Source organism: Chroicocephalus ridibundus, chromosome Z (genome assembly GCF_963924245.1).
Source record: "Chroicocephalus ridibundus chromosome Z, bChrRid1.1, whole genome shotgun sequence".
Classification (NCBI taxonomy): domain Eukaryota; kingdom Metazoa; phylum Chordata; class Aves; order Charadriiformes; family Laridae; genus Chroicocephalus; species Chroicocephalus ridibundus.
In genome coordinates this window covers 8,321,448-8,335,933 of record NC_086316.1, presented here as the reverse complement: position 1 = coordinate 8,335,933, position 14,486 = coordinate 8,321,448, and the positions used below count along the sequence as shown (strand labels likewise).

Below are 14,486 nucleotides of genomic sequence, written 5' to 3'. Positions count from 1 at the left end.
GTGCAATTTGCTTCAAACACAATGAAAAGAAGAAAAAAAGAAATGAACAGAAGACCTCTGTTCTTTGCAAGGGAAGCAAGGGGCTGAAGATTTGCTCTGTTCTTCTGAGAGATGTAAGAGGTGGGGGATGGTGCACCCTGCAGTCTACCACCGCACAGTGATCCTTCCCAGCCCTCACTATACCCTTCAAAGACGCTGTGTCAGAAGCAGTTACTGTGAAAGCTGGCTAGCTGTGAATGCAGGCAGCGAACCGCCCCAGCATGTGCTTGTGATTATTCATGGTTGCTATGCATGATCTCTAACAGATGTTGTCAGAGCAGTTTATCATTTTTTCTAATGCCGTTCATAGACTTTGACCACCATGTATGATGACACCTGTGCAAATCTGTCTGATTAAGGTTACAGTATGACATGATTATTTCATAACCTGTTACAAATCTTGTGATTACCAGAGACAATATAGAACACATGAAAGAAAAAAAATATGGATCTGAATAAGTAAGACCTTTCATTATCTGAGCATTTCCAATTCCATTTCAAACCTTTAGCCACACATCCTTATACTAAGGTTTGTATTTTCATTTATATTTTGCAAGAACAGATTTAGGCATATGATGATGTCAGCCATTTTAAAAATGCACACCTATACTAGAAGCTGCTTGACCTGAATTGTACTTTTGACTTCTGCCATAATTAACTAACTTTGCGATTATATAAATGTGCAGACACGTTTGACTAACTTGCACTTTGGACCTACTGAAGTTGTTGTATAAGATCCACTGAGAAGACAAACTTCACTTTCCAGATACGATTTATACCTATTTTGCTACCCGGCAGCCTTTATATGCAATATTTTCTTATCTCCTTCCTCTATTTTGCTTGTTCTGTTTCCTTAAGGAAGTGAATTAGTGCTAATAATGGTAAGATCCTTTGAGGAATTTTCCAGGCAAGGCAGTGGAAAACAAAATCATCAACCTCTGATTTGTCTTTCATGGTATAAAACCATCTCCTGTGAGACAGTTACCATGAAGACAAATAACTTGTTTGCTTGTAGCAAACAAGTCTCTTCAGTACTACACAGTCTTATTAAATTGTTAAGACTAGAATTTATATTTACAACAGGTTTCATCTTTCCTCAGTAAAACCACATAATGTCCGTTGTTTATACACGGAGCTATGGCTCAGATTTTTTTTTTAAGATTCTCTTTAAGAACAGAGATTGCTATCAGAAATAAAGATGAACCTGCTTCTTGGCTGACTTTCTCTAATTTGGTCATTTTACCTGTTTTGAGCTTCATGTAATGAAGTTTCTCATGCTGGTTGGGAATGATCTCACGGCATAAACATAGTTCTTAGCGCTTTCTTGCAAAGACATAGCCATAAGCCTGGATGAATTTTATCCTTCTATCTATACCACAACTAATGTCACAAGATTTTATTACCATATTGCAAAATTCTGTATGAACCGTAAAACCTTACACACACAACCTACATGAAGATCTGCATGTCACATCTATTTAATGCATGCTTGGCCTTCAATCCTGCATTTTTAAATCTCGAATTTCTGAAAGACAAAGAAATACCACTCTATTACAGTAACTTTCTTGCAAACCCCCGCAAATCTGGCACGTTTTTTTACGTAATACCACAACCTCAAGGAGCCCTACTCAGATGTTCATCTGCTTTTTTCCTCTCTTCCAGCTGCCCACAAGCTATTTGTTCAATCCTCTGTGCTGACCACAGTAATCACCTTCCTTATTACTCTCCTGCATTAGGTTCTGAAAGACCTGCTCATAGCCCAGTCGGATTCTTCTTCTCTCAATAGCCAGGGAGTGCTCCAGGTGGTCTTCTCTAGACAGAAGCTTTACAGGTTCTAATTCAATCTATGTAAATGAAAAAAAAAAAAAAAGCTTCTGATTGCTATAATCATAACAAAGTGCACTTTGAACTTAAAATGGCATCATCATTTTCTACAACCTTTTGCCCTCAACAGTCCAAGATAAGTTCTATTAATATAAACAAGCACAGAGTTCAAGAGAGTCTACATTATCCTTTCAGAATAATTTGTTAAAACTTTTAACTTTTAAATACAAACATCCATGACAGCACACAGTCTAAGACAGTACTCATTTAAAAAAAAAAAAACAACAAAAAAGGAAATATAATATGAAAGTCTGAGTATTGAATTTTTGTATCAGAAGAACAAACCAGTTGCATTGATCAGTGGTATAGGCTATGGGAAAGTGTACCACAGAGCCCACTCTCACTCACTACACAAGTAGCCCACTCCCTCTTTCACAATTGGCTCCATACTCACATAGCCTGTTCCATCTATCTGAGGACCTATTTTCAAAGAAGCACTGGTTTTCTGAGGTGGAGGAGAAACACATGAATACCCAGCACTTGGTGCTGCTTCAGACTCCATGCATTTATGCCCAAAATGCTACTTGTGCCCAGATACACACCCTTCTCTGCACAGATCAGACCTTCTTCTCCCTTAAGGGTAAATTCCCATGTATATCAGCTCAATGACAAACTGAATCCAAACCTCTACTCATTAAAGAAAGTCATTACACTTATATAAATACTGCAGAGGTGCCACTGAACAGTCATTTGTGTGATTTGTCTACAAGGTCTAGCCTCAAAAACCTTAACATAATGCAGACACACTGCAACACAGACAAATTCAACATTTCGTGTCCTGCAGTGGTGCTGCTGATATTTCTCAGTCTTTGAGTCTTCACTCAAACTCTCTTGCAGTTTCTTTGCCTTGCCTTTCCTTTCCTTTCTATCCCTCCTCAAGAGCTTCTGCCTTTTTACAGATGGCCCTGCTAAAATACTAAGATGAGCGCATACTGTTGCTCCCTGCACAACATTAGCAACAGTTGTTCAAAAGAAATGTGCTTTAATTTTCCCCAAGACTTTAATTTGTGATGGAATTTGAACCTAATTCTCAAACTTCCTCTGAGGCATTCCTGTCTTAAGATTAATCTTAGTTAATCATCACCAATTTAATCCTGAATTAACCTCCCTGGAAATTTGGGTAAAAGGTAAATGGGTTGACACCACGTATATGATATCAAACCAATAATAAACAATCCTAACTTTATGTGTTTTAATGCTTTCAGGTTAACCAGTTTAGCCATTAACCTTTCAGACACAAGCTGGGCTTTCGTTTTGGTAAAACTGTTCCGATCTGTTTCTTCTGCAAATTGTAATATGTCATTGCAGAAGAGAAAGCAGAAGTGATTGGATCTATTAATTGCTCGTGGGATGACTGCTCTCTGCCAATCTGCAATGGATGTTAAAAAGGCAGGTTCACTGTCATAACGCATTCAACAAGACAAGAAAAAGCCAGATATATGATTCTAGTCACTCATGTTCAAGAAAGTAGAATATACATACAAATGGAGTTTATTAAGAGGATCTGAGGGATATTTGGCCTTTATCATATGAAAAGTTTAAAAGAACTTTGCTGGTTTGGCACAGCAATGTGAAGACCAGACAGTACCATCACCGATTTCTAAATACCTCCAGGGTGCCAAACACTGGGGAGAAGAAACAACATTGGCATAAAAACAAATTAACATAAACAGCAAAGAATTAATTTAGATTGGAAGCTAGCTTAAAAATACTGTCTTCTATCTGAACAACCTCCTCAAAAGGGAAGTGAAGGATAAAGAAACCCCACTCCCAACACCCTTGCAGGTTTCAAGATGTATATAGATCAGTTTCTTAAAAGGAGAGAGAGCATACGGAGTCACATGGATCTCCCTTACAGTGCTTGTCTCTGTCGATATTGACTGCAGCCCTTACACAGACACCAGTTCTATTACTAGCAAATGCGCCAGAAAAGGTGGAAACAATAAAAAAAAACCATCCCTAATAACTTCAGAGCAGAGATGTGGAAAAAAAAGATCCCCATATAGTCCAGACTTCACACTATTTTCCTATTGCTGATCAGAATAAACAGATATACACATTTTCCTGTGTTCACAACCAAAGAAGTTGGGTTATTTCACAGAAACTCAGTAACTTCAAGCATAGAAAAAAACAGAAATCATACCTCTCCAGCACCAACTGGTTTGGCTACATATGTTGCATATGCCACACTCACAATTTTTTCAACATTAGTCAGAACGTCCTGTACTGTAACCTTGATGCCAACCTAGGAGGAAGAAGGTAGTGGAGGAAGGAGACAAAGAAAGGTATTTAATTCATTGTCAGTTGAGTTGAGAGAAAATGGTGCAGTGTCTATCAAATTGATCACCTCCAGTTTCTTAAACCAAAAAAGAAAAAAGGTAAAAAACTGCTTTATCACTGATACATCTCTGAACACATAAGAACATCGCAATAGTCGCTGAGCTCTGAAAAACTCTTAAGTACAACAACTGTGTATGTACGTTTAGCATCACTTGTAGTGTAAAATAAAAAATAGGAAAGACATTTAGATTTAATTTTATGGACATCTCTTTCCATTTACTTGTGTGCCATTTGGAGTCCCCATGTAAATCTTTCTAAGATCTGTATGAGCAAAATAGTCCGCATAAGCATATAAACCACAATGAAACACTTCAAGGTGAAACACTCTATTTGATCCTGTGAGATGGGCCTGACATGCATCAAAGCTTCTGTTTTTTTTTTTCTTATTTTTGGAACCTTCTACATTCTCTGTGAGATGCATCCCTTCCACTAACATTAATGAAAATTGGACTTGGGCACAATGCAGAGAAAAGTACCCTTAAGGTTCAATTCTGATTTCAAACAAGTGATGGGGCAATTCTTTGCGTACTGTTACAATATGAAGAGTAAGAATGCCTGAGATAAATATTTTTTTATCAGAAGTTTCAAAAATACCTAGAACTCCACCTATTCAGGATCCTAGCTCTGATCCAAAGACTGCTTAGAGGTCAATAGCTTTGGACTGAAGCAACACCACCCATCTCATCCTGTCCATTACACCTGCCAAAGATTTTAAGTCTTCAGTGTCCAGTTCCTATATTGACATGGATTATTTTACAGGAAACATGCAATTATAATAGTCATAATGAAACGAGAGTTATTGTTTAGATATCTACACAACGTTCCTTCTGAAACAAATGGACTCATGCTGCATTCCTCTACTCCTCCCACCTCTCTACTCTTCAAACATTGCTAGGAATAAGAGCAATGATCTCTTACCTCCATGCTGGTTTTGAATGCTCTGTTCACCTTTGCTTTGATGGTAATAATTTGTCCAACCCTGTTAAGAATAACATCAGTATGTAACCATGCAGCTTAATAAGGGTTTGAACCTGCCTCTCTAGGTATTCCTAATAGTAGTGAAGAAAACCTCATTGATCAGTTTGTGTCTTCCATACCATACTGAAAATGGACTGAAAAAGGTTTATTAGCACTGTTGTTCAACTTCATTCAAGCTCAATAATGATTTTAGTCACTCTGAAAACTGCATAAGCTTAATATCGGCATTCCTTCTCCTTGATGATGTCTGTATGATGTCATGTGTGCTCCAGGCCCCAGGTCCCTCGAGAAATCTTGGCCTGGATTCCACCTCTCTTCAAAGGCACACCTTGCCACGAGTTACATCAAATCACTGAGTATATTTAGCTGCAAAACCACACAAGATATACTCCATGTGCATTCTCTAGCATACAGACATGCACATGAAGCAATAATCCCAGAACAAAAAGTGCTCTTTGACATCTTTGAAGGACGGGGAAAGAGTTCACTTTGTAAGTTTTGGCCAAGAACACGGCTGCAGCATGTCTCTTCTGTCCTAACAGCACACCTATGAACAACTACTCTTTCCCATTTACCTACACAGAATATCTAAACAGAATTATATCTTTATAGAATAAAATTTAAATGAGAAAGTAATTTCTTTCCTTCTGGAATTTCTGAAGTACCTGCTACGCGTTGATAACAAGAGTAACCCTTGTTTTCAAACCTCTAATATCCTAACACAAGGCAACGCTGAAAGGGTGGACAGAAGGCAGTTTCCCCTAAAGTTGCTTATTGAGCAGAGCCGTAAAAAGACATGTGCATGGTAAGTCAAAAGAAGCCAAATTAACAGGGAATTTAGACTAACTTACAACTGCTAAAGACCAGTCCCAGAGCAGGCAAAGTGCTGCTAGCTACATCCAGGACTGCAAAATATAACTCAGACCACTTGAGTATCTATGAAATAGGCATTTACAGCTAAGGATTTGGCACAGTTATGACCTCAGTTTATAAAAAAAAATTCTTTATAATTTCTTCCTCATTTAAGGAATAGGGTTTTGATGTTTAAAGGTAAGTCTTTTCCTAAATTGCTCCTCTCAATTGCAGAACTTCAAATAAATTGTTACCAAACACTAGAATGGGGAGTAGGAAACCTGCTCCTTTACAGTACCGGACAGGAACAACCAACTGCACAGAAACTTTCTCCTTCTTGTTCACTTTCAAGAACACAAGTGGAAGCCTTTGAGTAGACAGGGGGAAAAGCATGGTTAAATGAAAGAATTAAGACCATCTGCAGATACGCAGCCCTCATTACCTTTTGAAGAACGTACTCAGAAGTTTTTCCATCATTCATTGCAAAGAAAAAGCACAATCACTAACATAATAGTTCTAAACTGCACAGCTACCGGAACCACCAGCTCATTTACAAGAAGGAGAGCGTGTTCAGAACAATAACACGATATTTATGTACAAGCTTGAAAAAGAAGTTAATGTTATGATCTCGTAAAAGGGCTTTAGAAAGCTTAGAGACAGATCTCAGTCAAGTACTCTGAAACACCTCTGAAGACTATTATCTGTCACAAAACTCCCAAGACGATTACAGTAACACACAGCAGAGGTAATGACAAGTACAAAGTGAAAAAAGACAGAGTATACTCATTAGATAAACTCTATGATTGAACACGACACATGCTGATAGTGACTGTGAGGATTTCCTTAAAAGCAGGAGAGTTCAGAGTCTCTGCAGATGCTTCCAGAGGATGTCACGGTCCCTGTCAAGAACATCACGATGCTGGATCATCCATGAGGTCCCAGCAGGGACTGCAGAGGTCCTTACCTCAGGCTTGCTGGCCTCTGTTCCTCTGTACAAAGATTGTTTATTTCACCTTTGTCAGTGACACCTCCCTGGTGACCTCTCTTCCTCTGTGCAAGAGCATTGCATAACAGAGGTTGAGAGAGTTAAGTCTGGGTCTGTCCACCTTTGAGGAAACTGCAGGGTGGGAACAACACAACAAAGCTGAATGTGATCTCACACAGCCTGAGGCACCAGCCCTGCAATAAGGCTGGATTGGACTTCGCAGACTAATTACATTCCCTGTCTGACGGACATCTCCCCTGGTGCTCCAAGCAGTATACGCAGCTGGACGCATATTTCATTGTAGGAAAGTGTAGTCCTCTGGGGTCCACAGCCATATCAGAAAATAAAGACGTCAGAACTGAGATGGCCAGAGTGTATGATAGGGAAATGTCTTTTCATATACTTTTGGGACCTGTTTCAAAATGAAATATTTTCCACCGTATCATGTATTCTGGCTTTGGACAAACTGATTTATTTAAGCCAAGAGAGCTGATCAACTTGGGTGTTTAAATAGATATGTAAGGGCAGAAGGCACAGAACACCACACTTTCACTTGTAACTGGCAGAAAGCTTTTGAAATATATTAGAATAAACTGAATGCGATTCACGTATGGACCTCTAACAAAATTTAAATACATGTAATTTTAAATCAGATGTTCTTACTACCACTGAACTGCCGTATATTAAGAGACAAGGAAGAGGCATTTGTTATCACGGCATAAAACTGAGTTTTGAAATATACAGGTTTGTGGAAATCTCTGTTTTCCTTATCAGCTGAAAAGAAGTATGCACAGAAGAGTTAATACTCACAGAACATTTGGAAACCTGATTTAGGTAAATAAAACCGTACAGCAGGTAACTTACAAAACATCTTTTTAATTTACTAGAGCGATATAAGATAGATAGATGTAAGAGCTCTCTTATTTATGCAAGATAATTGTATAATCAACAAGATCTGGCAAAATTTAGAAAATTACACAGTAAACTACAAACAGGATGTTAGGGATGACCTGAGGCTGAAAAATAATTACTGAAAGCACTTCACAGTTGCTATGCTTGTACCCTAAATTCCTGTCATAAATGAAACATTGGCATCACAAGTGGAAGGAGAACTACAGACATACTGAGAAACAAATTTGGAAGGAAAAGTATTTTCAGTATATTTTAGTAACGCCGTTCTGCTCTGAGAAACAAGAGAAAAAATTGCTCTGAAGCTACTGAAGTATTATGCCTGAAAGAAAAACACTACACTGACTTCATCTGTAGGACTCTTTGGTTACAGTTTTCACAGACAGGAATTTTTCCTAAGGACAAAATTAAAAACGCAGAACAATCATAGAGAGGACAAACACTTTAGAACTGATTTTGTAAAACAGAACAAGAAATTCTCTTGAGTTCTAGATTCGGTATGACCATGTTCACTTTTTTGCTATTGGTTCTAGTTCTCATCCTAATGGCCACTACTCTGAAAAATCTACTGTTCAGAAGTGTGAGTGGATGGTTATTTTACACTCATGTAGTGCAAACAGTTTTACATTGACAACAGCTTTACATGCGACAGCCATGTTGCTCAGTTCACAGTCAGGACAACTGCATGTCTATGTAATCAGGTTCATCTCATCTATGCATTCAATAATTTCCAGATTGCAAGGTGTAAAACCACACAAAACCTACAAAGTAATGGCTTTAAGTTTCTGTAAAGACACAGTTTTGGAATAAATGTACTATTTCCTCTTGCAGTCTCTTTTATCGCTTAGAAAACCCCTATGGTTCTATGAAAATTACGAAAAACAGTTAAAACCAAAATTAAGACCTGTATTATCCTGTAGACTCACTCAATATTCGGTGATCACAAATGCAAAACATTTCTGTTTTGTTACAAGAACACATTTTTTTTAAAAAAGCTGAAAGAAATGGATGGTAAAAAATAAATCGTAAGAGCACTTGCAACAACAAAAAAATTCATACAGTAACTGTTATAGGTATGTATTCCTTATTTAACAGAGATAAGTAACAGCCTGCAGCATTCGCTTTAACTAGAGCCAAAGATTACTGGGCCATCAGTTTCTCACCTGGCATCTAGGTTGCTAATTCAAAGTAACTACGGTTTATTTTTGATTCGTGATATTGATCTGTTTTCTAGGTGGGTCAAGCTATCACAGATAGAAAACAGTAAGTTTGAGACTTAACCCTCTGACTCTGAGGAGTTCATTGGCCTGCTATCTCAGATTTTATAATGCCACAGTTTATCTCTGCCAAATAAGAATGTCTACAGTGAAAACATTTTACTATTATTAGCTGGTATTGTACCTGGCAGCCTCTTCAAATTGTATGTCATCCATAGACGCTGTCACACAAGACACACCAGCATGTTTCTCAGCTTCAAAAGAGACACATGGACACACAGTTACCACACTGCATTTGCAGCAAGCTATTCACCTACATACTTGTGCATGACACAGAGATGAAACACAGTAGATTCCAGTTCCTTTGATCACCCTAATGCAAGTCTACAGTAGACCCCTTAATAAAAAAGAAGCCAAATAAAATTAAAGTTAATATGCACCATAAAATAAGGGTAACATCAGGAAATGAGGCTAGATGACGATAATTATCCTACTTAGTTTGAAAAGCTCTATTTCAGGTCTTTCTCTAAAAATGAACATTCTGGGAAGAGAGCATTAATGAGCGTGTTGCAGGACAAAAAAAAAAAAAAAAGAGTCAAAAAGCATTAACAAGCCTAAAGAAACCTCAGTAATCTCCTTCAAAACAGGATGTTGTGAACATCGGTTATGTTAAACCAGTGTGGAAGTTTTATGTTAGTTGATTCTCAGACACAGGAGAAAGATCTGCTGGCTTTTTAGTGTGGTCACAGCAGTGGAAAGCAGGTAAGTACATGTCCTCAGGGCTGTACTAAAATTGTAGGAATTGTATGAAAACAAATACAAACAAAATTTAAAAAATCAAAACCAAGTATGTACTAATTGTAAAATATTTTTACCAAAATTTGAACTGTGTTCTTCCTCTCTCTAGGATGCATGTGGTTATGAGAAATAATGCACCCTATTTGTATTAATTATGAAAGTTAATCTGGAAAAGGTAAACATCTTCTTTACTATTAATATTTAATAGTCCAAGAGTTATCTTTTTACAGTCAGTTATTGTGATTTATTACTTATTTGACCATAGCACCTAGAGTTCCAAGTCAGATGCTAAACCTCCACTCCACTAGGAGTTGTATAAACACAGGAAACCCCTGCTCCAAAAAGTTTACTGAGTGACGGAGGCAAAAGACAGGACTAGCAGGAAACCTAAAAAATGGCACTGCGCAACAGGCAAGAGTTCTCACTCCCAAGCAGCCCAGTATTTTTAGTGAGCATCGCAAGAAAAAGGTTGAAGGAATCAGAGGATGGTGCACAAGCTGTACCAGTATCTGAGGAGTTCCCTTTGAAAATATGAGGGTAAAACACATGAAGGCACTTACCAGAAAGACAGCAAACTGCGACGAAAGGGAAGAGGTCACTAATGACTAAGAGGCTGGAGTTGCCACTGTGACGGGTAATACAGGAAGGTGATAGTCATAAATAGCCTCAAAAGCAAGGAAGCAGCGAGTCAGGTGGATCACATCTAAAGCAGCAGGATATGAGATGAGGAGGGTGCAAAGCCCAGGCACTTGCAACTGCAGCAGCTGGCACTAATGCGGGTGAAAGATGGTAAAGCCAAACAAATCCCTGACTGGCATGTTGAGCTTGCTGTGAGACAAAAAAGCAAACCAAGGAAAGGTGTTAAAAATCCTTTGTGTGCAACGGGATTAACCCTGTGGGGTGAATGACTGCTGCTGCCCTAAACCAAGTCAAGTAAAAGCAATTATGAAAGTGAGCTCTGGTGACAGATTTGCAGCTGATGAAAATCATCACAGCTTAACCCAAGTCCAGGGAGCAAGGACCAGCTCTTGGAGCAGCTGGGGCTCTGCCACTTCAGAGCAGGGACTCCAGTTCAGGAGTTGCTGAGATCAGTTCAGAGTCCCTCCACAGAGAGCCCTGTTACGGGGTAAATCACTGAAAGGCTGAAATCAAATGACTCCTTCATGCTAGAATAAATCTCAAAAAAGAAAAAAAAAAAAAAGTGTGATCATATTGGGAAGTTGCTACACGCTAGGTAGTTTCTGGGTTACTGTGTGGGACAAGTTCTCCAGGATCCCAACTCTATATAGGAAGAGCGGGTTACGTAAAGCTGCACACACCTACGCAGCGAGTGCACCGCGGCCACCACGTCGCGCAGAGACGCCATCCAGACATGAGCTCCCCAAATATACCCGCTATTCTCCGCCAGGCTCATTATGGACTGCTAATGTATGCAGCTGTACTTGGAAACGGAGTTCACTGACAGCAGAGATGGCAGAGCCTTGGGTTTTCTTAGTGCTTTAGATGCCGTTTTCGCTTCCCAAAGTTAGCTAGGGAGATTTTAAAAGTTTTCGAAGCTGAGCTGCACCAGACATAGGGTGCTTTGCATGCTGGTTGGATTTGTGGTTGGCGGCTTTTTTTCCCACCCATGCACCGATATTCTTAAATTAGTACTTTTCTTTCTTCTAGTATTTATTTTTTTCTGTCCTGTTTTTCCCTCTGCTGCTCTCTTTTTTAATTCTCCTCATGGCAACCATCCCTGTCACCCCCTCCTTCGCTCTCCCCTGGGATTTGACAGGATTTGAGACGACTCCAGCCCCACAAGCTTTCTCACTCCTTCGACGCCTGTTCCTAATCTGAACCCCCAAATCTCACACACTCCCCCCGACTGAAACCTTCCCTCAAGCCCCATTCCAGCCCCCCAGGGGGAAAATTTCCTCTTCTCCTCGCCTGTCACAGGCAAGTATCGGGACGGGGCGACCGGTTTTCAGGAAAGCAGAGGCTGTCCCCACACAACTGACGAGGTTAGGGCGCATTTCTGTGGGAAGGGGGCGCAGGGCGGCCCCCGGAGCAAATGGCAGCGGGGGCGCCTCTCCCCGCCGCCCTGAGGGGACGCTCCCCCGCCCGCCGGCGCCCCCTGTCCCCCGGGGCCCCTGCTGCCCCTCTACCTGCGAGGCAGGCGGTGGCGTCCATCCACTTGAGGAGCTGCCCGGCGCTCAGTTCCCCTCGCTGGTTGGCGTGGGCCGGGAAGACGGTCTGGCACATGCAGACATCGCCGCCCGCCGCCGCCCCGCGCCGCTCCATGGCGCCGCGAGCGAGGGGAGGCAGCGGCCGCCGCGGCTCCCCGGGGCACGGCGAGGCAGCGCTGGCCCGGCCTGGCCTCTCCTCTGCCTACCGGGGCTGGGGCGGGCCGGTCCCGCCCCAACGCCCAGGGCTGAGGTGGAATCGCCTCCTCCGGCGGGGGCCGGGCCGGGGCTGCGGGAAGCCGGGAAGGAGCCGCCGGGGTGAAGGGAAGAGGGTGCCGGGGGGCGGACGGGGACACCGCAGAGACAACGCGGCCCCTTCTTTTTTTTTCTCTCTTTTTTTTTTTTTTTTGAAGTCTTGCTCGCTTAAGCTGTCACCACCTTGACAGCCCGGCAGATGGGCCCAGGGAAGAGACTTTCCCATCTCCAGACCTCCAGAGCCCCGTCAGAAGGTGCCGCGGCCTGGTGAACCGCTGTCACTGCCAGTACCTACATTTTGACACCTACCTTGGTGGACACAGCCCCTGTCACGTTTTTCACACAGGAGTTAATAACCTCTGTGAGGTGTCCTCCTCTTACCTCCTCCTCACATGGCTGGTCAGGTGCTGCTGGATATCGCTGCCTCTTGCAAACTACAAGAATATAAGCACTGCTGAGGAAGAGTAGATCAGTCACTTTTGAACCAGTCAGGAAGGCCAAGGTTTGACTACTGCCATGGATACACACCGTTGTTACTACTGAAGGCCCGACCAACCCCAGCGTGAAGACACAACGCGGAGAGAGCAGTTTGGAGATGCTGACAGACTCGGCTTGTTGTCTGGTAGGGCAGGTGGAGCAGCCCTGTGCCTTCAACTAGCAGAGTGTGTAACCTGTAAATGGTCTGTAAGGAAAGATCACAAAGCTTACAGCCTTTCCTCTTTATCATCTAGCTGCAACTTGCTACCCGCTATTCCAATGACAGCCTTCCCATGTTTATTAAAAACATACAGAAGTTGATTTATACCGTGAATGCTTGTTCATTTAAACATTGTTAAAGATCCAGCTTTAACCTGTAACAGCAGGGAAAATTTGAATTTTAACCAACCCGTCTCACCAAAATAGGGTTTCTCAGTGCAGTAGGGATTTTCTTCCCACACGGTCTGTTACTATCATTGCACTATAGCAAGCTCTGTTTCTTTGTCACATACTCTTTTAGCAAGCAACAGGATGGCTGTACCATCACACTACTGACATTCCAGAGGATACTGGCTCTGAAAATCAGCAAGCTGTGCTATTCCCTAGATTTATTTCTATTCTGTTGTTTCAGAAAAAAAAGTTTGTACTGATTTCTCTCTCCTTCTCTGACTGGCTTCTGTGAAGGCAAGAAACAGACTGTCTTGGAAGTGGCAGTGGCATAGCTCACTTGCTACCTGACGAGGGTTTGTAAATAGTGTGCAGCCTGTATTTTCTCCTTCCTTGTCTGCTCAATCCAGATGACAAAAATTCAGGTATCAGCTTCTCACACCATGGATCCTGGATCTCAGAAGGAAGAGTCTTTAAACAGAACTAAACATTTTTTCTATTTAAAAAAATCAACTTGTGTTTTGCCTGCCTAGGCCAGTAGATTTGTTTTCAGGTTTACCTTGTCATGCTCATTGACCAGCCTTTCTCTAAGATAATGCTTATTTGTTGTTCTTTCACAGGTAGCTTTCACCTCCATTTAACACGGTCCCGGTGATTAGGTGTTTGGCCCATAATATATCCATTTTCTGCTGTGAGATTAGGAGCTACAAAGCTGTTAGTATCACAGAGAGGTAAAAGTAAAATCTAAATCTGCTCACATCTAAAACTTTCTGAAGTATGTGGAGGAATACATGGTGGGAATAGTGGTCAGCAGACCCCTCAGGCTGTATGGAGGAGTTACTGAGAAACAGAAGATGTAACTTCCCTTGTTTCCATTGGGTAAGGGAAGGCTGGTATTTGAAAAACACACCTCAGAGCTGTACATACCGTTTGATTTCTGAGGGAAGAATGTAATTCAAAATATGTCCATTGGAAGTAGGAGCTGCCCTTCCAAAACAGGAATGGCCACCCAGGATACACATGAGCAACACATGTGGCTTCCACTGCTGTGAACACTTGGCAGACACACCTGAAGAGTGAAGTGAGGGAACTCGCAGTCTAAAATGCACTTTTCCCAAACAAGCCTCTGCTTTCGTAAGCTACATTTCTCCTGCCCTCCAGCTCCTCTTCTTGTACCCTTTCTGCTGTGATAACAGACTA

The 14,486-nt window shown here is 41.3% G+C and overlaps 1 protein-coding gene across 2 annotated transcripts in view; it reads right to left on the bottom strand.

Annotated features, from left to right (window-relative positions):
- ACOT12 (acyl-CoA thioesterase 12) overlaps nucleotides 1-12,398 on the bottom strand; it is a 33,054-nt gene extending 20,656 nt beyond the window's left edge. Inside the window, exons 1-6 of one of the 2 annotated variants that reach the window (XM_063319634.1) lie at nucleotides 12,150-12,283; nucleotides 10,563-10,830; nucleotides 9,389-9,458; nucleotides 5,182-5,242; nucleotides 4,067-4,168; nucleotides 1,751-1,883 (exon numbers count right to left, since the gene is read on the bottom strand). In XM_063319634.1, the coding sequence (XP_063175704.1) occupies nucleotides 1,751-1,883; nucleotides 4,067-4,168; nucleotides 5,182-5,242; nucleotides 9,389-9,420 (328 nt within the window). In that variant the 5' untranslated portion in view covers nucleotides 9,421-9,458; nucleotides 10,563-10,830; nucleotides 12,150-12,283. Of the gene's footprint in view, nucleotides 1-1,750; nucleotides 1,884-4,066; nucleotides 4,169-5,181; nucleotides 5,243-9,388; nucleotides 9,459-10,562; nucleotides 10,831-12,149 lie in introns of both variants that reach the window. The other variant, XM_063319633.1, reaches the window with a different exon arrangement.
- Nucleotides 12,399-14,486: the final 2,088 nt, after the last annotated feature.